Source organism: Mytilus trossulus, chromosome 3 (genome assembly GCF_036588685.1).
Source record: "Mytilus trossulus isolate FHL-02 chromosome 3, PNRI_Mtr1.1.1.hap1, whole genome shotgun sequence".
NCBI classification, from domain to species: Eukaryota; Metazoa; Mollusca; class Bivalvia; order Mytilida; family Mytilidae; genus Mytilus; species Mytilus trossulus.
In genome coordinates this window covers 58,469,630-58,493,701 of record NC_086375.1, presented here as the reverse complement: position 1 = coordinate 58,493,701, position 24,072 = coordinate 58,469,630, and the positions used below count along the sequence as shown (strand labels likewise).

The following is a 24,072-nucleotide window of genomic DNA, read 5'->3' as shown; positions in this document are numbered from 1 at the left end:
GCTCCTGACAGAAAGTGCAGTCCAAAAGGGTTCCCATTGATTATCTTTGTCCCTTTTCCATTCATAAGCGCCTGGACTAGGTAGTAATGGAACCAATTCCAAGCTCGATCCCCATATACAGCCGCATTGGAATATTGCACGTTTAACATATTGGAAAAGACTAGACCGAGTCGGTGGAATAGCCTCAATTAGTCTTCCTTTTTGCGCAAACAGTTGTTTTCTTGCTTCATTAACCCCATTTGATGTGTTCGTTCGATCGTATATTAAAACCACGTATCGTTCTATCAATGCCATTATTAAATCCATATCGGGTGATGTAGGTTGATCAATCATTATTCGGAATGCTAAAGTAACATCTTCAGATGCCATCCATGTCTCCCACGCAGTATTTTTTTCTTTTCCAGCAAACAAAGAGACGGTATCACAACCGGTAAAGGCATGGAATACAGGAAGTGTGTGTGATATTTCAATGCCTAGTGCATTTGAAAGTTCATGAATGGATATATATCTGAAGCTTTTTCCACTCTCAAACGCTAGCCATAGTTCGTCTGCCCCAATTTTATGAAATAGTGACACAGCAATGACAGCAACATCCGTATCGACTGTTCGAATTATGACTCGTTTAAATCCATGGTTCACTGCATCCGACACAAGTGTCAGCCTCTTCATGTGAACATGGTGCTACATTTAAAACATCTTCACGTGTTGGATAACATAAAACATCCTGATCATTTGTTGCTACAACTATCTTTTCTGCAAAATTTTGTTGAACAAGCTGTGAGAAAGAAACAAACATATTTTTTTTCTCAGGGTCATAAACAAATTATTTTTTTCTCCAAAAACTGGAATCAAACTTTTTTTTCCAAAACAATCCATACCCCCCTCAGAAATTCAAATGGTTGCTGTCTAACATATTTATCATTGTCAATACCACGTGTTCCTCTCGATCAGAACGAAATACCTTAAAATGTCAGTTGAAAAGGGTTCAAATCGTCACATGGATAAAGAGCATAAAACAACCAACAGAAACACAAAAGATAAATAACATTGAGAATAGAAATTGGGAATGTGTCAAAAGACATTAATCGATCAAAGAACAGAGAACAGACAAAGTCTTCCAATGGGTCTCCAACACAGCGAGAAAACCCGCACCCGGAGTCGTGCTTCAGCTGTCCCCTAAACAAAAAGCTAAAGAATTGCAGTGATAATGGACGTCATACTAAACACCGAAATATATGAAAGAAACTAATAAGCAGCATATTTGTTACTCATACCTGAAAAACCATTTTTGGAGTATATAAAACTAATTGCACGTTTTAGATAAACTACTTGCTCAGTGTAAATGGTCCGTTCAATACTGTTGAAATTAAGAAGACTTCAACTTCTACTCTAAGCTTCCATACAATCTTTATGCATAGTTTTCTTGTTCATCAAATGGTCCTCCGAACAATGGAATTGAAAAAGTAAAATCTCAAAAATACTGAACTCCCGAGGAAAAATCAAAACGGAAAGTCCTTAATCAAATAGCAAAATCAAATGACAAAACACATCACACGAATGAACAACTACTGTCATATTCCTAACTTGTTACAGGCATTTACAAATGTAGAAAATGGTAGATTGAACCTAGTTTTATAGCGCTAAACCTCTCACTTGTATATCAGTATATTTTGGAATATCTGATTTACTGATTTATACCTGTGCACAAGTACCACAGTTCTGTATCAATTATCGTCACTACAATCCCATCCGCTCTTTTCTTTATTGATAGAGGCCACAAATATGTTTAACCCGTTGCATTCATTTGGTGTCTGTCTCAAGTAAATTGTCTGCAATCCAGTGTTTTACGCGTTGTGTTGTGTGTGGTCTGCGATATTTTTATTTCGTTAACGTTTCCCGTTATTGTTTATTTTACCCCAACATACACAGTCGATGAATTGAATATAAACAGTTTTGAATATCTTAGTCCTTCCTCATTTAGAGGAAACCTGATATTTACAACAATTGCAATGTATATGTACCTTGTGATATAGTGGTGCTTGGTTATCAATGCTCTTCAACTTCGTACTTTATTTGGCCTTTTTAACTTTTTTAGATTCGAGCGTCACTGATGAGTCTTTTGTAGACAAAACATACGTCTGGCGTATATTCAAAATTTAGTCCTGGTATCTATGATGAGTTAATTTCCTTGGGTGTTTCGGGAAATCGGTGCGGAAAATGAAAGTTATCATATACATTATTTATAAATTAATGTTTTGCATGCTGGTTGTGAATTAGCAGTGCGTCTGTTTTATTATATACTAATTGATTTTGACGGAGCAACATCCATTAATTTGGGTGATGTGTCACAGTTACCTCCTATGTACGATTGAACAGTCAGAAGAACATGGTTCTGATTGTCAGATAGATGACCAGTATTTTACGGCTGACCAGTTGTGACATAAACATAACCATTGTTCGTTAAATGTTTGGTCTGTTTGAGACTTATGTGTTACATTATTTTTTGACTGACCAATTCTGAAATATAGATGAAGAATGTTGAAATGAAAATTAGAATATGTATTATGCTGTATACTTTACTTAATTGGATTTAAATTTTAAGCGATTTTACTAATTCATCCACAAAATGTCATATGTGAGTATAATTTTACTTTTTCAAAGTCGAATATGTATCTATTGTACCGCAATTTTAACTTGTATTCTAATATACGAGTTTCCTTTTTTATTTAGTTAATAACTTGTCAAACAAATTCAGATAATATTTCAAATTGTAGCTGTTTCTTTTAAAAAAAAGTTGTAGAAAACCTACAAATGAACAAGACGTGTAATTTGAGGTTCTGTTCAAACGAGTAGGTATTTGATCATTATACTCTGTGTTTACATTAAGATACTTGCATCTTTTGATAATATATTTCTGTCACACTTCGTTTTTAACCATTTTATTTCACTTGTTTACTTGATTACATATTAAGTGCGAAAACAACGTTTTTTGTTCTTAATGTTATGTTCAATTAGTTTTGATCTGTTTAAGCTAGTAGTATGTCGTTTACATTAAAACAAAATCAAACAGCAAGTAAAAATCATATCTTAAAAGCGTGTATGTTATGTTTCAGGATAGAAACATTATTTGTACATTGTCATACAAAGAAATTGTATATCGGTTAAAATTATTTTGGAATATCTGTATTACTGATTTGTACCTGTGTGCACAAGTACCACAGTTCTGTGTCACATTTTAATGTTGTGTCTTTGTTCTCCTCTTATATTTAATGCGTTTCCTTCAGTATTAGTTTGTTACCCCGATTTTGTTTTTGTCCATGGATTTATGAGTTTTGAACAGCGGTATACTACTGTTGCCTTTATATATACATAGTACTTTCCTACAAAATACGAATATTGTACATTTACAAAGACATGATTGACCCTACTATTTCAGTCATATTTCCACGTGTTGTTACAATTTATAAGTGATAACTTGAAATAATTATAATTTATTTACACCAAGATATCGTTACATGAAATTAAAAAGCATGCTTTATCATATACTAAGACTAAACAACATACGATTTTTACAGTATGGTAAAAGCTTATATAAACGTAAAGGAGTTGATTTAAGTGACATTTTTCGACATATGTGGTTGATTTTTCATATTTGAGCCTGAATCGGATCGTTTTTAATGACTAAATCAGTTAAAATATTTCCCATAAACTAATTGGTTCCAATGAAATAGACACTTAAGTGTTTAAAAAGTGGTCAAAATCTTTTGTTAGATGAACCTGAAATTTGGGGCCAAAATCGGTCCTTACCGAAAAATCAACCACATATGTCGAAAAATGTCACTTTTCGGATGTTTTTTGTCAAAAATGAAAGTGGCCGCATCCGTGTTCATCCTCAACCTTTATATATGTTATGTATTATCATAAAATACAACTTTAATTTCAGTATTAAGGATGAACACGAATGCGGCCACATTCGTTTTTCACGAAAACCGTCTAAAATTTTACTAAAATTGTGAAGAATTCAGTAAATTAGCATGACTTTAAGGTGCCAGTACCCGATATATGTTCACTGTCTCAAAAGTAGCCCATATTTATGTAGCAGAAGCACTGTACTGTTCAATGAATAACTAAAAGTTAACATTTTATCAGTTTTGTAAAACTGCTATATTTTGAGGCCAAAAAGGGCTCTTACTGAACCTACTCCTTTCATATTATTTCGAATTGGTGCTTACAAATTGTTAAATCATCATTTTGTTTGACAATGTTATCTTTGTGCCAGTTAGATTTGGTTTTGATTTAGGACATTCCGTTTAGAATTTTCCTCGAATTTCGTTTTTTTTTGAAAATTTACTTTTCAAATACAATCTTTGCATATTGGTTTTATTTTATAATTTGATTTTGACAAAAATTATCTAAATGTAATTACTTTTCAAAAACGGATATTTAATTAGGCCCCATCTCAACGTTTAACGGGTAAATAAAACTACATATTCACTTTATTAAAAGACTATAATTCCATACTATTTGTTATATGTTACTTCCTTCTAGCGTTTTGTACGCCCATAGACAGATTAGTAGGTCTGTATATTTGTCTTCATACGTGTTTGTTTGTGAGTGTCTTAAACATTCTTGTCAAAATGTTATTGGTTTGTCTTTTCTTTCTAGTCGGAGTTAGACGAAGGAACTATTGCAGGTGAGTTTAAACATCAGTTTCAGCAATGTATGCTCATTTATCTGACTAAACTTTCGTTAACTGTCCCAATTTATACAGCTTATCTCAATACTGACAAACATGCTTAAAGTTCATTGAAATATGAAGTGATTAGTTGTCAGCAATGCAATAGAACCATGATGTGAAAAAAGCTTGCGGAGTATAGACTTTTAAACAATCGAAAATAAACAATGGAGCAACCTTACCTTCGAAATTAAAACGCATTTTTACAACTAACATTGAACAAACAATATGTTATGATGTTAAGATTTTCATGTTGACGTACTTACTTCGTACAGGCATTACAATGGCATGACTTCATATATAAGCATTAGTAAGAGAATGTCAAGCATACAATAGATATCAACAGAAGCATGTGGAAAAAATAATTACACTACATGATTAATTTGTTTTCTATGAATTACGAAAAACGAGTACGTTTCCATCAGTCATTTACATCGCACACTGGTGAAAGCTTATATACAGGGATTAGGAGTTACAAATATAAAATCTCATTACAAAAATGCGAACATAAGGGATAGACCAATAGGTCATGAGAACATTTATCATTTTACGATGCCAGTTTATATCATTAATTTGCCAAGTGCATGATTACCGAGATGCTTTTCAAAATAGCACTTTCTCGTGTTAACATTAGGTAATTAATGTCAACACATATTCCAATGAATGCATTTGATATGTTGAATAATGGCACCAATATGATTTTTTGCTAGGTTTTATGAAATGGCACATATTTCGATTCAACAAGCACTTTATTGCATATTACTTCTTATAAACATTGACGGGAAAATGCTGTTCACGAGTGGAATTATTATATAAATACTTACAAAATGTATACACAAACATATGCTATTTTTGCTATTGAATAATAAGAAGGTAGAATGTTTATGACAGTTTAGATTAACATATTCTGTGTCTGTTTATCTTCCAAATATCATAAGCAAGACATACTTTGTAATACTAATTTACTGTTAGTCCTACTTTTATTTAACTTCAAAAGAAATAAGGGGGAGAATTATTTTCTTCTTAATGCAATATGTTCATGTATCTTTCAAGACATATTACTTCGCCGCTATTATGTCGCAAACACCTTATTGAACGTTTGAAATATATTGAAAAATTAAAAAAATGAATTTCAGAATTAAAAGATGTATTCAGTAACTTTGATCAAGATGGAGATGGCATGATAACTACTAAAGAACTGGGAACAGTATTAAGACAACTTGGAATGAACCCATCAGAAGCTGAGTTACATGATATGATTGATGCAGTGGACTCAGACGGTAATTGTCTCATCTTGCTTACAAAAACACACAACTTGTATTTAGCCTCTAACGTGTCACTGTATTTACGAATCCCTTGCTTTCAAATGTATAGGATAGACAATTCCTGGTGAAGGTTATATTACAGTGAAGCGCTTCACTCGTACGAAATCAATAAATGTTTATTTCATTTTATCACCATCGTCTCAATTAATGTAATTCGATATCTTGGCTATATTTTTTGTTTGTCTGTACCAATGCAAGAATATGACAGTTGTTATTCATTCGTTTGTTGTGTTTGAGCTTTTGATTTTGCCATTTATGACTTTCTGTTTCTGTTGACTGTTTTGAATTTTCTACGGAGATCAGAATTTTGGGATTTTACTATTTTTTGTATAGCGTTAAGTTATAGAAACCCCTCCCCTCCCCCTGTACAATAGCTTAAAGCTTTCCTTTTGGTATTCTCATGACATGGTTATTATGGTGCAATTAGATGAACCCGTCGATCTAACAGTTAATGTTAGCATGATCAATGAATCACATTAACAAAAATGTTTTTTTTTTAAATTTGTCTGATTTGTATTTGGGCAAAAGTTTTTCGTAATCGAAGAGGCAAATTATTGTCAAACTAACGGTACTTCATAAGCAATGGACTTGCATTTGTATAAATGCGGAGTAAAGCCATTTCCCCCGCGAGTATTACTTTTTTATGTTTGAGGTCAACGTTTGTAACATTACGTTGGATTTAAAATGAAACGTCAAACATTTGACTTCTTGACATTCCTCGCTTTGTTATCCGTTTATTCTTTTATAAGTAATAGGAGACATGAACTTTTGACTTTTTTTCTAAATTTAATTTTCCTTTCCAGATAGTTATGTTTTGTTCAGTCTTACTTGTGAAGATCACAAGTCTTTGCTTGATAAGACTATACAAGTAGCGTCTCAGATTTTAATGACTGTAATAACAATGTAACAATGTAATGACAGGAATTAATTAAACATATTATTTTAGACCATGCTTTAATGGTATCGTTTTGCGATGTTATAAAATGACTTTGTTGAATATGACATACTGCGATTCACGTTTGTTGATATAAGTCATATTCTAAGTTTCAAATGCACATTAATTCAATTAACAAGTTTTCCACTGCAGGTAACGGGACCATAGATTTTCCAGAATTTCTAAACATGATGGCATCCAAAATGGACGAACTTGGCACTGAAGACGAAATTCGTGAAACTTTCCTTTTTTTGATAAAAATGGTGACGGACTTATATCAGCAAAAGAGTTGCGAATGGTAATGTTAAATTTAGGAGAAAAAATGACAGATGATGAAATAAATGACATGATTCAAGAGGCTGACACAAACGGAGACGGCGTTATCAATTACGAAGGTGTGTAAGTATAACAAATACTTATTATTAATACAGCATACAGACAAGGTATGTCTTTGTTTATTATTATTGGAAGATAATCAAAAGTTGATTATGAGAATCTAACATGCCAAAATCAAATATATCAAACTGTAAGCCTGAAACCTTACATAACAATTTACACCACTGGGTCGATACCACTGCGCTGGTGGATGTATCGTCCCCGAGGGTATCAGCATCCCAGTTGTCATCAGTTCGGTGTTGACATGAATATCAATAATATGGTCATTTTTATAAATTTCCGGTTTACAAACATTTGACAAAATATTCAGGATTCTTATCCCATGCAGATTACACTAGGTGTATTTGGCACAATTGTTTTGAATTTTGGATCCTCAATGCTCTTCAGCTTTGTACTTGTTTAATTATTTTGAACTGAGCGTCACTGGTGAGTCTAATGAAGACGAAACGCACGTCTGGTGTATCAAATTATAAAAACCTGGTACCTTTGGTTGATCCTCATCTTGATAAATAACCATTTACCCTTTCTTGTCAATTTCATCCTTTCCGATGATTTTATTAAACAAATTGTTAAAGCTTAATTCTACAGTCATGCTTGATATATTCATGTCTTTGGTGTACGATTTGGTGAAATATTTGATCGACAGTAAAAGTATGTGCTTTAAAATGTGAAGATACAATGTAAAAATGGACAACTAAAATTATTTGTCAAATAAAAAAGACAAAAACAACAGGATTAACAATTATGCACAAACGAATATCATTTAAATCGTGACAGTGTCATAGCCCTTGGTACCATCAAGGACTGACTTTTACCGACAGGGTAGAAGAAGGATTACTTAATATGATATCAATTTATGTGTGCATATAATTTATGATTCTATAATAAAACTTCGTCAGGTATATATACTTTAAATCAAGCATTAAGAAAAAATAGAAAATGTTTTGATTATAATAAAATAGCGGATCAACAAAAATAAATGTTTTTTTTTTAAGCTTTAAAACGATGAAAAAAATGATAATCGTGTAGAATAGCACGATGAGGACCCACCCCCCCCCCCCCCCAAAAAAAAAACAACGTTGTCATTGTACATTTAATTATTATTCTCTTTCAAACACAGATCATATTATAATTGAGCACCATTGTTAAACAAGACAGAACCAACAGATACAATTAAGAATATATGTACTAACACTTAACTTTTTTCTTCTGTAAACTTATATACGTAACAAATTTATGGGAGTCGTAAAATGAATTTATACAAATGTACATATTATTGCTTATTACAGAGTTTACCAGAGTGATGCTGAGTAAATGAAAGAAAATTGGATCTTAAAACTGAAGTGCCTTCAGCAAAACATTGTTATGCATTAACATAATAAACACATGCAGCAAAGTTAAAATGCTATCAAAATCATTAGAAAATCATTTTAACCTTGAACTGTTACTGAATAAATTGAATTTTTTCATATGTATTGTTTTGAACATTTAAAAAAGCACTAGTGTTCAATGTTCCTTTAAAATTCACATTACTGGTTGTGAACTATATATCTTTATCATTGTATTTGTCTGGTCCTCAGTTGAGAATGGTCGTAGTTTAACAACCGATATAACAAAACAGAGCTAATATTACAACTATCCACCAAACCCGGATGCCAAGTATGTTATCAACTACAGTTCACTGCTATGCCTTCAAAGACGAGAGGAACCCGAACCGTACAATAATGATCAAGGATAACACGCAATTTGTAAAGGGTGAAGATATTCATGTAACTGTTGTTGATTTTCCAATGTAAAAAGTCATTCAGTTTATTTGTGACAACATCAATCCATCGTGAAAGAGCGTTCCCTTAAAAATTCAATTGATTTATTGTTGTTTGCAAATTGTCAAGTTACAAATATACAATTGTTGTTATACAAATCAAACAAGATTGGGTCGCTTGCAATGCAAATAGGTTGGGATATCAGGTTTGCAACTAAGAGAAGATTAGATTAGGAGGGACATAGATTTGGATTTGATGCATACATTTTTTTTTACCACGGACGTCGCAACGACTTTTTTTCAAGCGTTAAAAAGGGTCATATTGTCAACACCTTTTTCCGGATATATATAACGTCTTCTTACCTTAGCAGTATTTGGCACACATTTTTGGAATTTTGAATCCTCACTGCTCTTCAGCTTTGTACTTGTTTGGCTTAATAAATATTTTGATTTGAGCGTCACTGATAAGTCTTATGTAGACGAAACGCGCGTCTGGCGTACTAAATTATAATTCCGATACATTTAATTACTACTTCATATAATTTCATGTTACGGTTAGTTATTCTGCACAACCGAACGGACGCCCATAACAAGTGAAACACAAATGGTTTGAATAATGGAATGAATGAGACTTAAAACACAGACTCAATTTTTAATCAAGCATATATACAATGTATATTTTACATATCATCTACATTACGTTGAACAGCACGTCGACTAAAAAAAAATAGATTTGTTGTAAATGAACTTCTTGTTTAAGAGGTTTTTATCAGGTATGTGTCCCTTGCAATCGGGATATTTTGTATCCATGTTGACTTTTTTTTAAGTGGTCGAGGAAAATCTTTTATTAATTTTTATTTGTATTGTTACCAATTGTCTCCCTACTTGAATTTACAGAAAGGAATTACATTGCCACCAAAATGTCAAAAGAAAAAAAAAGAAAATCTGAAAGTATATAATAATTTTGTCAGTCAAGCGACGAGCTCCATTTCATTCCCGGAATAAATTACAAAAAGAACTCCTCAATGTTTAAAAATAAGTGAAAGTTTGATATTGAATTTACTTAAAGGCCAGTAAAACAAACTTAGTTCAATAAAGAGCTGCGACATGAGTGCATTATACGTCTGTCGCCTTTTCAACGAAGAAAGTTCCATAACTAACCAATGTCCGTCACCAAAGTTTCAGGAGAACATTTTTTTTATTATTGGCCAAAAATCCCTCTGTTATAATAAAAACCCACAACTCGGAAAAGTAAAAACAAAAGTTTATGAATAGAGAGAGAGTTCAAGTCAATAGATATAAATAATGCACCTACATTTCATGCAAATTGGTTTTAACAGGCGTTTCTGGAGCATTGCGCGGCATGTTAACGACGGACAGTGGTATACAACTATTCACCCCGTCAACGGTTGTATAAATAAAGCATCTAGAAAGGTCGCACTTGACCAGAAAGACGAAGATATGATATAGACTACTGTACATACGCTATTTCCAAGCAATGAATGTGTTTCCTCGAAAAAATGATTATTTTTTTTAAGAAAGACCAGAATATTGCTTATCCAAGTGCAAGCTCTTGAAAATCTTATGTGGATTTGGATTCACATATAAACAAAATTGGTAAAAACAGACAATTGTTTGTAGAAAGACAAGACATAAAAGGTATTACATGAATTAACTATTTTTATTTACCTATTTTTAACTATTTACAAACATGAGTTTGAGCAGATATGACATAGATGTTTGTCAAAAGAGAATAATTGTGTGACCTTTGAAATGTTTGCTCTTACGACATTTCAGAATCAAAAGTCTGCAACAATAAATGAGCTGATAATTATTTATTTAACAATATAAAGTTCTCTTCAGTATTGCGAAACAAGAATAGTGTATCTACAGTGAGAAAATACACAGTGTACGGATATTTCATAAGCCTTCGCTACACTTTCAGTCATATAGCTAATAATATCATTGAGCAGGGGCAGTTTAGGGACACCTATTAAATAAAACAAATATGAACATAAAACTAATATGCATACATAATTCAACTGCAAACATTCTCCTGAAAATAAACACAAATATGCCTACCACAATCATACAAAACAGTCTATAGCTCTTCTTCTAACATTTACCAACATAATCAAATGGGACCTCTTCTTTAACAAAAGAGGAAACCCAAATTTGAACCTGACCTGTATTATTGTTACATCATTGTAAAACAATTACTTGCTCATGCAAGAGAAAGATGGTCTGAGCACTTAATGGGGAGCGATTCTATATTGTACGTCAGTGATTTAAGGACACTATTTTGAACAAACGATCTTTGCATACATGCATCCTCAGATGATTAAAAAAACAACGTTATGTCAAACATGAATTTATATTGAAAAGGGGAGTTTGCTTGAATTGAATGATTGATTTTTTTAATGTCTAGTGAGCAATATTTATCTATATTCAGGACGAGAAAATGTTCATATGCAACGGACTAATACGATGGAATGGGGCAGGTAAATTGATAATTTTGAATGACACTGGAAAAGAATATTCTAACTTATAGGATCGAACAACTGATACTTGCATGCGGGCACCTTTTTTTATTAGTATGTTAAGATTGAGTGTTAGTGGACATTTAGATTGTATGTTTAAAAGTCTCCGATTACATGTAGGTATTAAAAATTAAGTTTTAGAAATGTTGTTCAATACAGTGGGAATATATATGCAAAACCTATTGTATAACAATCGGCGTGTTGCACAATGGACACACCATTCTCGTATTTAACCACTTTCGTAGGCATTTCTCATGGTACGAATGTCCACAGCGGGTAACCTTTCCTTTCATCATGTCTTCGAAACATATTCGACAGTCATTTCTGTTCAGCTGAGATACTGATGCATCTTCCAAATCGGTAGTATACGCCATGACCTTTTTCCTAAGTTGCATAGTATAGTAAAAAATTATAGTTTCTAAAAATATAATGAACAGACACATTACTAATAATCGATATAAATCAAACCATGTGTAGAATCCATAAAATACTGTCCAAATACCAACACAAGCTGTAGCCATTTGAATACCAATTTGAATCGTTGCAGCAGACATGCGTGCGTAAAATATTACATCGTCAAAATTTTCCCAGAATTCCTGGCGAGTTTCATCCAATTTATAGAGACAGAATACAAAAAGCGAAGTAATTGTTTTTATGAAAATAAAAACGAAATTAGATGTTGAAAGTAAAATGCCTAAATCATCCATTGAATACTTGACTAAAAGTCCATACAGTATTGTCGCAGGTCCAATACTAAATGCTATATGCATACCGATAACTCTAAGAGTGCTATATCCTGATGCTTGCATTGCTGCCATATCCATACTCGCTTTTTCTACCAACGCTAAACAAAATTGTAGCGATAAAGCTGCAAGATATACAATCCTGCTTGACAAGAAAATACCACGGTCTAACGGCTCCATGTCATAAGAGATCATGCCTATTGTACATAAAAATACGGTTATGGTGTACAATATATGAAACCCAAACTCTTCTTGTGTGCATTCATATCTCCCCTTTACAGTAAAATAGCAGAACTTTAATAGCTGTTTAAAAATATCAATTAAAAATGTAGAAAATGCTATAACGGAGATAACAGAACAACAACACATGCCGAGTGTGGTATACAACACTAATTTAGTTTTGTTGATATTTTGATCAAGATCAACCACGAGACAATTGTTAATTAGGCACACAGTACATAAAACTATAGAATAAATAGAAAACTCCTTTCTGTAGTTTATGTTTATGTCATCAAATTCCAATTCTTCAAATCGTTGGCTGCATAGATTTATGTGCCTCTCAACATCACAAAAGCATAGCAAAACAAGACACAAAATTGTAACTATAATTAAGGTGTTGAAAATCCAGTCAGGTGAAATTTGTAACACCGTTCCTCCGATGAAAAAGAGGTAAATATACACTGCGAACCGATAGAGTGTGTTAACCTTGTTAAACCAATAATAAAACAGAACTAAAGTAATATGCAATAATTTTAGAATGATTAAAATATGCACAGGGTATCCTGGCGTTTCTCCACACTTTAAAAACAACGATTCTACAACCCATGCTATAACTATATTTGAAGTTCCCAACATAATCCTGAAGACTGGCTGCAAACTGCTGTTTGGTAATCCATAAACCACCCAAAGAGTTAAGAATCCTGAAATTTAAACAAAAATAGCAAAGTCTTAGCACTGGTACTTAATAAATTTATCAAAATATAAACAAATAAATCTGGAAGATTAGTAGTCAAATATATATATATATATCTATGTACACAGCCATGTATCACCATCATTGCTGGTGATCCGATGGATACATCTGTTGTAGAGTTGTCACTGACTCAGACGTACTTATAAATATAATTATTTTCTGTGACTGTGTCTAGCATTAATTTGTAGGATCATTTGCTATAAATAATTGAGCTGATCTGTAACAATAACATCTCCATGCCTTATTTATCATGTACTGTAGTACGCCGCTAGATTAAAACTGACGAGGAAAATTAACACACGGCCACTGAAAGCTTTATTTTTGAGAAGCCCAGGTGGTCGTGTGGTCTAGCTGGACGGCTACAGTGCAGGCGATTTGGTGTCACGATATCTCAATAGCATGGGTTCGAATCCCGGCGAGGGAAGAACAAAACATTTGCAAAAGCAAATTTACAGATCTAACATTGTTGGGTTGATGTTAAGACGAGTTTCGCAAATTTTTTGTTCTTCCCTCACCGCGATTCGAACCCATGCTAATGTCATATCGTATATAAAATGACTGAATGAATAGTCAACGATAAATCTTACGGGGCGATGGATCATATAAACATGATGCAGTACACTACAAAATATAATATATAACAAGTCTAATAGAGAACAACATCACCAAAAACACAATAAAACGAAAATTATGTTAGATTTTTCGGATAACAGATATCCTTCCTCTGTAATTGCACGATGACAAATGAATCATGTCAATTCAAATGAAGTCTCTATCAAAATCTTGAATTTACACAATAAAAGCGAACGCTGGAATAATATCGAGACTATCTTTGTAGTCCTTGCGCGGTGTTTGGAATTTTGTAAATTGTTCCAGCGTTCGCTGAAATTGTATAAATTCAAGTTTTGATAACAAAATAGTTATTTGCGATGTGAACTGGCACAACTCTAAATTTTCAAAGGTTGTGACAGTTTAGATGTTTTAACTGCATGGATGTCAGTCCTCAAACAAAAAAATCAAAAATGCCCTAACCGATCCAAGTTGGTATAATATTTCAAATTTAACAACGGTAGGGCAATTGCAACAGAAACTACATATTTACGCCTACCAAAAGAAAAGCAGTTTAATGATGATTGGAAAAATAAGTGTTATCTAATGAGGTAAAATGATTGAACGTGGTTACGTACTTATACATCCATCCCAAATGAATGGAGCCCTGTCAAAATGGTATTTAAAAAAAATCTTTGAACTGTTGAGCCAGGACGTTAGCCGGAGTAACTGGAAACAAGTGATGACAGGAAATTGAGTGACTCATTTATGCTTTTTTATGTATGCCCTCTAGGAAAACTGTCCTAAACTTTCTTATCCTAAATCTTTCCCCATCGAATTTGTCGACCTTCGACCAACCCTCGTTGTGGTCTATGATTGTGATGGTAAGGATTTTGAGATCAGCTTGTACGTGCCCAGGTGCTCTCAAATGACGACTTACGAGTAGGTCGGGCTTGCAAGTGTAGTCACTTCGATGACCATTCATGCGTTTGTTGAATGGCTGCTCTGTCTCGCCAACATACTGCATGCCAAATCTACACTGAAGGAGGTATACAACATTCTTGGTTTTGCGAGTTACATCGCAAAATATAGTGTACACAGACCCAGTCGAGTGGCAAGTAAATGCTTGAGTATTTAGTATTTGTTGACAAGTCAGACAACGTCTGTTATCACATGACTTGCACCATTCTGCAATTGAACAGCTGTTATTTGAGGAGACGTCACCTCTAACAAATAAGTTTTCAGACTTGCTGGTCTCCGAAAAGCTAACAGAGGAGGATTGGGAATGATCTTGGATAATTTAGAGTGTTTGGCAATAGTTTGCCAATTGGCACGGATCAAACGTGAAAGGTTAGTAAAGGCTGGATTGTATGTTAAAACAAACGGGACTGTTTTGCTGCGTCTCTTCCGTTTGTATTGTAAGAGGTCATTGCGGCTGTTATTGTTAGCGCGCGCAAACCTATGTACAATTTCTTGTTTTGAACCTCGTTTTGTCAAATATCCGCGAAGTTCCTGTAACCGTTTCGTGACAGCCTCCTCAGAGGAGCAAATCCGCTTTACTCCGAGAGCTTGACTGTACGGGATACTTTTTGTACAGTGTTTGGGGACAAGGATACTGATGTTTATATGTGGATTCACAGTGAGGTCTGTTGATATGACACCGTTCTTTATAGATGTGGTTGTGTCTAAGAAAGGTATTTTAGAATGGGAAATTTCATACGTAAATTTAATTAAATAGTGGGCGTTGTTTGCATGTCTGATTATCCAATTATTTTTGGGATTCAATCCATTTCATGTCAACTTCATCAATGAAACGGAACCAAGACAAAGGTTTGGATAAAGATGCTGCAATAATTTTTTTTCTTCTAATTATTGGCGTAATATAGGTGCTATTTTCGTCCTCATCGCTGTCCCGTTTATTTGAAGGTAATGATCACCATTAAAGGTGAAATTGTTGCATTTCATGACCAGAGTCAGCATTTGGACTAAACATTCAGTAGGTGGTTCTAAAATGTTGCGCGAGTCCCATATTTCCCTATAAGATTGTATGCCGTCATCATGAGGTATTTTGGTATACAATGAGGTGACATCTAAAGTGACAAGGAGGGTTTCCGGAGGAAGAGGGTACATGGATTCCATTTTACGAAGATAATCTGTAGTGTCTTGAATGTGGGAAGGAAGATATTCTACATGAGATCTTTAATGAAAATCCACGAATTCCGAGATTTTCTCAGTCCAATGGCCGTTTGCGGATACAATGGGTCTACCAGGATTGTTAACCTTGTGTATTTTGGGAAGAAGATAAAATCGACCAAGCTTAGCATTCTCTGGTTTTAAATAATCAATTGTATCCTCATCTATGTGACCGTCATCGTACATGGTTTGTAACGCAGTGATAATTTTGGAACTAAACTCGGAAGTAGGGTCATAGTCTAGCTTCTTATAAAATTTCTCATCAGAAAATCATCTGCTGGTTTTATCACAATATCATCTCGGTTTCTCAGCGATTGTATGGATTTTTTCTCGTAAGGAGAGGTGTTATAAAATGACGAGTACTTGTTGCTAGCTAGATAAACACCATTCGATTTGGTTTTGTCGATAACATCTGTTAGTGTAGCAGATTTACTAGTTTTTGGAAATCCATGAACTCTTCCTCCGAAAAATTAGGGCAAAAATTCAAACCCTTAGACAAGGCTTTAGTTTCGTCCTCAGATAAAGAGACTGTGGATAAATTGACAACCGTGTTGTTGGGATTGGTCGGAACTCGAATTTTTCTTTGAAATCTACGATTTCGAGGCTTATCAAATGTTGGAACTCGATTTTTTCTTTGCTTATTTTTTGCTTATTATTTTGCCTCGAAATCGTAGATTTCAAAGAAAAATTCGAGTTCCGACCAAATAAATATAAATATTTATACATTTAGATGGTTCAGTGCTATCTATTTGTTAATTTTATTGACGTTATCATTCTTGTACTATCATAATTGTCATTTCCGTACAATCAAAAACCTGATAATAAATTGTTCAAACAAGGCCTTTTTAAAAAAAATAGTGGAATTAATTACTCTCGGAATGAAAAAAGTTCGTTGGAAGTACTTGATAATTGCATGCATATATTGGTGATTTTGAATTTGTTCAAAGTTTTGAGTTTTCTACCCTAAATACCACTTTGCCTCATATTCTCATAAAGACAATAAAATCACAAACTAATTAAATGGGCATTTAAAAAGTCAGTTTGCGAATACATATGTTCAAACTCTTTTATGTCATTTTTAGTAGCATGCTTACATACTTTATCTGCCCTTGAATTTTTACTAGATAACATTTTTGTTCGCTTTGGAGATTCTTCTTTCGATAGGTCATCGGAATTCCACTGGGGACTAAGTGTGCACCACATATTGCGGACCTGTTTTTGTATTGTTACGAGTTACAATTTATTATTAAAATCAGCAAAGATCCATCTAATCAACATTTGATACAAAAATTTAACAATCCTTTTAGATATTTAGATGATATATAGGTGAAGTTGAAATCATCCCTTCATAAATTTTACGGACGCCATCACAATTTGGCTGACCGTTACGAAATAACCGTATCAGAGATGATATCGGATATGTTCCTAATGTCATAACTACAATGCCCTTCTCTTTTCACGAGTGTGACCTACTGAATTCAACTATTTACCGGATTTGTAATAACATAAGCAACACGACAGTGCTTCCGGGGCACCTGAGATCACCCCCCAGTTTTTGGAGTGGGGTCGTGTTGCTTAGTTTTTAGTTTTCTATGTTGTGTCTTCTGTACTTTTACTTGTCTGTTTGTCTTTATTTTTTTCTTTAGCGTTGTCAATTTATTTTCAATCTATGAGTTTGACTATCCATCTTGTATCTTTGGTCCTTTTTTTGGTTCTCAATAATGACGACTTCAGTATGTGTACTAAAGAAATGTACCCTGTTAAACTAACTTTAGATAAAGCTAAAACTAATAATGAACACTGTCCTTTCCTCGATCTTGATATCTATATCATAAACGAGAAGCTTAATACAAAAAAAATATGATATAAGAGATGATTTTTCATTTCCTATCGTTAATTATCCACTTTAGATGGTGACGTACCCTTGTCACCATCTTATGGTGTTTATATATGTCAACTTGTAAGATTTGCTCGTGTATGTAACAACGTATTATATTTTAGCGAGAGAAATGTATTGGTATCTATGTATTGACATAACATGCAGACATCTTATACGTTTAGGTATTTCACATCCAAACTTTTATGATAGTATTCTTTTCAAAAATTACAGTATTTACCTCAAAAACTAAAAAAACCTTTAAACAGACTTATTAAGGAGGAATATAGTTACGATACTATTGTCAGGTCATTAAAAATCGCATATTTTGGCTTTAATTTTGATTCACATATAGGATATTTGCATCGGAATTAAAAATATTTATTCTAAAACCAGGTCAGTTGTTGGCATGACACGGGTTATATATGTTATGATGGTATAATACTTTAACCCTTAACGGTAGGGATTATGCTTGAAAGTCATATAATGAAGACATATTCTTTCAATCAATTTAGTTGAGATATGAGGCTTGTTAGTCAGTAACTGCTAGAAGTCCTTTGCTAATTTATGTATTATTGTCATTTTGTTTAGTTTCGTTTTTTACCTATTCTAACATATTATTCGGACTCCCCTTTAATTGAGTTTTATTATGCGTATGGTTGTATGTTTTTTTTTTTTTTTCTACATTGGCTAGAGGTATAGGGGTAGGATGAGATTTCAAACAGCAAAGTCAGAAGCCTCTGGCATTTGTTAGTCTTGAATGATTTTTAATTTTAGTTTCTTGTGTATAATTCGGAGTTCGGTATGACGTTTATTATCATTGAACTAGTAAATATTTGTTTAGGGGCCAGATAAAGGACTCCTACGGATGCGGGAGTTTCTCGCTGCATTAAAGATCTATCGGTGGCCTTCGGTTGTTGTCTGCTCTATGTATGGTAACACGGAGCATTGTCTTACAACAAACAGCAATCTGTAAGGGGCTCCGAAAATACATAGTATAAAAGCATTCAAACATATGTTTTTTGTCTTTCTTTGATACCTATTAAACAGCTATGTACTTTTTGTCACTGTGTTATGCTATTTTTTTGTGTATTCGTGTCTTTCATTTTTTGCTAATTTGCGTTTTCTATATATAAAAAATATGCAGATGTGGTATGATTGTCAATGTGATTACTGACTACAAAAGACCAAATGTCACAGAAATGAATAGCTATAGCTCATCGTACGGCCTTCAACAATGAGCAAGGCCCATGATTAGGGACTTAACGTTTTTTCATGTGAATTTATTCATTGCTTTCCGGTTTATTTAACATTTCTATTAAACACTTCATTATTCAAAATTATTTTCCGAATGAAAATTATAAACTTGAAAAAATGTGTTTTAGTTTAAAGATGAGTCAAGAAAGTGTCAGAAAATTATATGCTTAATATTTAGATATTTCACTTCTGGAGTATAATATTGATATAGGTGATCTTCGTTTAATTGTAATACTTACCCAAACTACGCACAATATATGATATCCATCCGAGATATTGGTAGCTAAATCTGAAAATTATATCCAAGAAACCAAGGAACAGCACTCGTATACTTAAGGCAATGATGTTTTCCCAGTTTATGTTCTACAAAATAGAATTGTAATTTTCCTGATTTATTTTTTGTTATAATAAAAATTCATGGTCGTTATGAAGTGATTGTGTAGAAAAAAGTTGTACATTAATTAGAGATTCCTTGTGGCATGTGCTCCCTTTTATAAATGTTAGTTTTACTGGTTCGGTCTACTGAAGTATCTCCATATTAATCAGTAAACTAAGAAAGACAATAGAACGTATTACTTCATTTCTTTGCTCGTCCATGTTTCTCATTTTAAAAGTTATAAGAAAACAAAAGTGTCGTCATGTTGCTCAGGGAAGGTGTCAGACCACCAATTACTCCCTCAAATTGAGAACCAATAAACAGAAACTTAACGTTAATACTGAGTTAATAAAAGTGAAACCTGATATCAAACATAAAAATCTAGTTCACTTATCAACTTAAATAACAGGTTCAAACAAATTGGTATGACTTCCTCATGTTATATTATATTACGGTCTTACCCTCAATGTAGCCATAATGCATTTCTAACAATTTTTAAAAAGTTTGAATTTTCGATTTTGAAGTGGATTTTCTTCTGGTCTATAAATAAACGTTATAACTACTGAACTATAGGGTTATACAAACGTGACAATTTTTTAAATGAATAAAGGAATTTACAATTATATTTAAATATATAGCTGACGTTCAAAACAAAATAAAAGAATGACAATTTTCATGATAAATATCTGATTTGTGTTTAATTAAGCTACAGAAATTGGTTAGTTCATTTTAGATATGACATGGCAAATTTGTACTTGCTATCTAATTAACTGGTCAATAATGCAAGGATGCTTAATATAATTATCTAAAATCCTCATACTTTAGTATAAATTAGATCAAAATGATAACAACAAAACTCATTTCTCGAAAGAGCCTCTAATTCAGAGGCATTATGATCCATTATCACTGAATTTTTTTTTTTTAAATGCATCAGTTGTTAATGAATTTCTTTCCTAAGTGTATAGCGGTGTAAATAATTGTCGATTTATTGCCCTTAGTACCATTGATGATAAGAAAAAAGTATGCGAACATGTTTTTTTTGGTCAAAAATTGAGAGTACTCTGGATATGAGAGTTGTTAACCATTCGTTTGATGTCTTTTATCATTTGATCACTTTCCCTTTTAAATTTTCCTCGGAGTTCAATATTTTTGTGATTTTATTTTTTGGATTATATATTCTCACTTTATGTTTACAATAGACCATAAATATGTAGATCAAATTTCAAATATTAATTGTCTTTCATACTGCCAAATATAATCTTTCACAAGGACGTGTTTTCCTCTGACTTTTAAAGACGTTTTTTGGTTTTGATATTAATAATAATTCATGGTCGTTATCAAATAAGTGTGTTAGTATATCAATTAGAGATTTCTTCTGGTATGTGCTCTATTTTATAAACATTGGTTTTTCTGGTTCAGTCTACTGCGCAATCTCATTGTAAATCAGTAAAATAAGGTAGTTGATAACAATGTTTTACTTTACTTTCTCTGTTCATCAATGTTTCTCATTAAATTATAAGCAAAACAAGGCCTTTATCACGCTGCTCATAGAACAAATAAACATTTAACTTAACGTCAAAATTAATACTGAGCTAAAGTGAAACCTGATATCAAACCTAAAATTCTAGTTCACTTATCAACTTAAATAGCAGATTCAAACACAATGGTTTGACTGCCTTCTGTTATGTTAAATCTATATAACGGTCTTACCCTCAATGTAGCCATTTCTAACAAATTTAAAAAACAAATAGCATTTTCGGTTTTGAATTGAAATTTCCTCTGGTCTATAAATAAACTTCACTACGTATACTGATCTATAGGATCATTCAAACGTGACATTTTTTTCAAACGAACAAAGGACTTTACAAATATATGTAAATAAATATCTGACGTTGAAAACAAAATTATGTGTATCATAAACTCATCATATATACCAGGAGTAAAATTGTATATCTTCCTCAGACGCGCGTTTCGTCTCCACAAGACTCATCAGTGACGCTCGAATCAAAAAACGTTTAAGAGGTTAAAAAGAGTTCAAAGTTGAAGAGCATTGGAGACCAAAAATTCCTAAAAGTTTTGCCAAATACAGACGAGAGAGAAAGATAATTTTAATGATAAATATCTGATTTGTTTAGCATTAAGCTACATAAATTGGTTAATTTATTTAAGATACTGATGCCAATGGAAATGCATTTTTTCACAAATTTAAGACGATAAAGAAGTAGTCTTGCATATGCCAGTACAATGTTAAACTACACTCAGTTAAAGTACTGTGCGAACTACTTATAGACCTTCAGCAGTATTAATATAACAGGGTTCATACTATTCGTGAATCATTTTAGACAATATCTGACAGATAAAAAAAAATCCAAAATTAGACTTGATCATGCTTCGTCTCACTGATTTAGGTAGTAGAGATGCAGGTCCTATTGGAAGAACCCAAATGTAGTTATTATTGTGTGTGGTCATGTACATGTAGATGGATGATTAATGTTTTCCTTGTATGAATTTGGACTGTTCTATTGGTATGCTGTGTTTGTCTCAAACATTGTATATGAGAATTGCTTACCCGTCGTCATTTTGTTCTAGACCAATAAACAAAACTTAAAAATCAATACTGACATTAACTGAAACCAGATACCAAACAGGAAAGTGTAGTATACCCATCAATATAAACACAAAACGATTGACACAAATTGCTATGACTGCATTTTGTTACATGTATTACACATGTTACAATCTTACCCTCATTATTGCCATTTCTAACAAAATTAGGTCTGAAGTTTCGATTTTGAAGTGGAATTTAATCTGGTCTATAAACAACCTTTACTACTGAGCTAGGATTATTTAAACGTGACAATTTTTAAACCAACAAAGTTATATTCTAAACCAAATAAGTAGTTATAACAAATTATGGCAGATCAAAACTAATAAACCGTGTATTTATACCTGTATTTTTTATTTAATTATCTAAAATCGGCATGTAAATTAATGATAAAACTGATAACAACAAACCACATTTCACGGGAAATCCTATATATATATAAAAATTATAAAAATTATTACTTCATTTTATCTGTTCGTCCATGTTTCTCATTTTAAAAGTTGTAAGAAAACAAATGTGCCGTCATGTTGCTCATGGAAGGTGTCAGACCACCAATTACTCCCTCAAATGTACAACCAATAAACAGAAACTTAACGTCAATACTGAGTTAATAAAAGTGAAACCTGATATCAAACTTAAAAATCTAAATCACTTATCAAATTAAATAGCAGGTTGAAACAAATTGGTATGACTGCCTCATGTTATATTATAGTATGGTCTTACCCTCAACATGCTCAATGTAGCCATTTCTAACAAATTTTAAAAAGTTTGAATTTTCGATTTTGAAGTGGAATCTCCTCTGGTCTATAAATAAACGTTACTACTGAACTATAGGGTTATTTAAACTTCACAAATATATGTGAATATAAAGCTGACGTTTAAAACAAAATAAAAGAATGAGAATTTCCTATTACAAAACTTTGAATTTTCGGAAAACTAAGGATTTTCTTATCCCAGGTTAAGATTACCTTAGCTGTATTTGGCACAGTTTTGGGTAATTTTGGATCCTCAATGCTCTACAACTTTGTACATGTTTGGCTTTATAAATATTTTGATTTGAGAGTCACTGATGAGTCTTATGCAGACGACGAAACGCGCGTCTGGGGTATTAAATTATAATCCGGGTACCTTTGATAACTATGTTCATGATAAACATCTGATATGTTTTGAATTAAGCTACAGAAATTGGTTAGTTTATTTTAGATATGACATGGCAAATTTCTATAAAAACATTTTAATATAATTACATCATAATTCAAAAGGAGGTGTATAGCGGTGTTAATAATTGTCGAGTTATTGCTCTTTGTATCATTGACATGTTTTATCTGTCAAAAAAAAGTACTTTGGATAATATATTCTCGTTTATGTTTACAATAGACCATTAATATGTATACACATGGAAAAAGGTAATGCAATACCAAATTGCAATTCAAAATTAAAAAAAAATATGTACGGCTTGTAAATTGTAAATTCATGCATCGTTTCACTTCTGGGGTATTGATCAGTGTACACGGCCGATAACTTGTAACTTTCTATCAGGTCTATAATATACATCTCTATCATGCGTGTGCGATAGTGATATACTGGGCCGATATACTAGTCATTACTAACTCATACGCTTTCTGGTGTAAAGAATAACATTGACAAGAATATATAAATAGTTCGTAAAAAAATGATTTGATAAGATCAAAATCTATTTACATATTTTTTCCAATGGAATATTTGGGAAAATATAAATATACACTTGTTGTCAATAGTAAAGGACAGCTTGAAACATACAAGACATATTGATTTAACGAAAATGTACG

At 32.7% G+C, this 24,072-nt stretch overlaps 1 protein-coding gene and 1 pseudogene across 1 annotated transcript; one reads left to right on the top strand and one right to left on the bottom strand.

The window, feature by feature from the left end:
- Nucleotides 1-2,181: 2,181 nt before the first annotated feature.
- On the top strand, nt 2,182-9,403 carry LOC134711976 (calmodulin-beta-like; annotated as a pseudogene).
- Nucleotides 9,404-10,835: 1,432 nt separating this feature from the next.
- On the bottom strand, nt 10,836-23,008 carry LOC134711973 (RING finger protein 145-like). Its single transcript, XM_063573039.1, has 3 exons — nt 22,988-23,008; nt 19,523-19,646; nt 10,836-13,355 (listed from the first exon to the last, which is right to left on the bottom strand). Exons 1-3 carry the CDS (start codon nt 22,994-22,996, stop codon nt 11,872-11,874), a joined length of 1,617 nt encoding a protein of 538 aa, XP_063429109.1. The 5' UTR covers nt 22,997-23,008; the 3' UTR covers nt 10,836-11,871.
- Nucleotides 23,009-24,072: the final 1,064 nt, after the last annotated feature.

What these genes read in the sequence shown, in the direction of transcription:
- LOC134711973 (XM_063573039.1), bottom strand. An exon ending in ATATATTGTGCGTAGTTTGG is followed by an intron (nt 13,356 to 19,522) that starts GTAAGTATTACA and finishes TTTAAATTTCAG; the next exon opens with GATTCTTAACTCTTTGGGTG.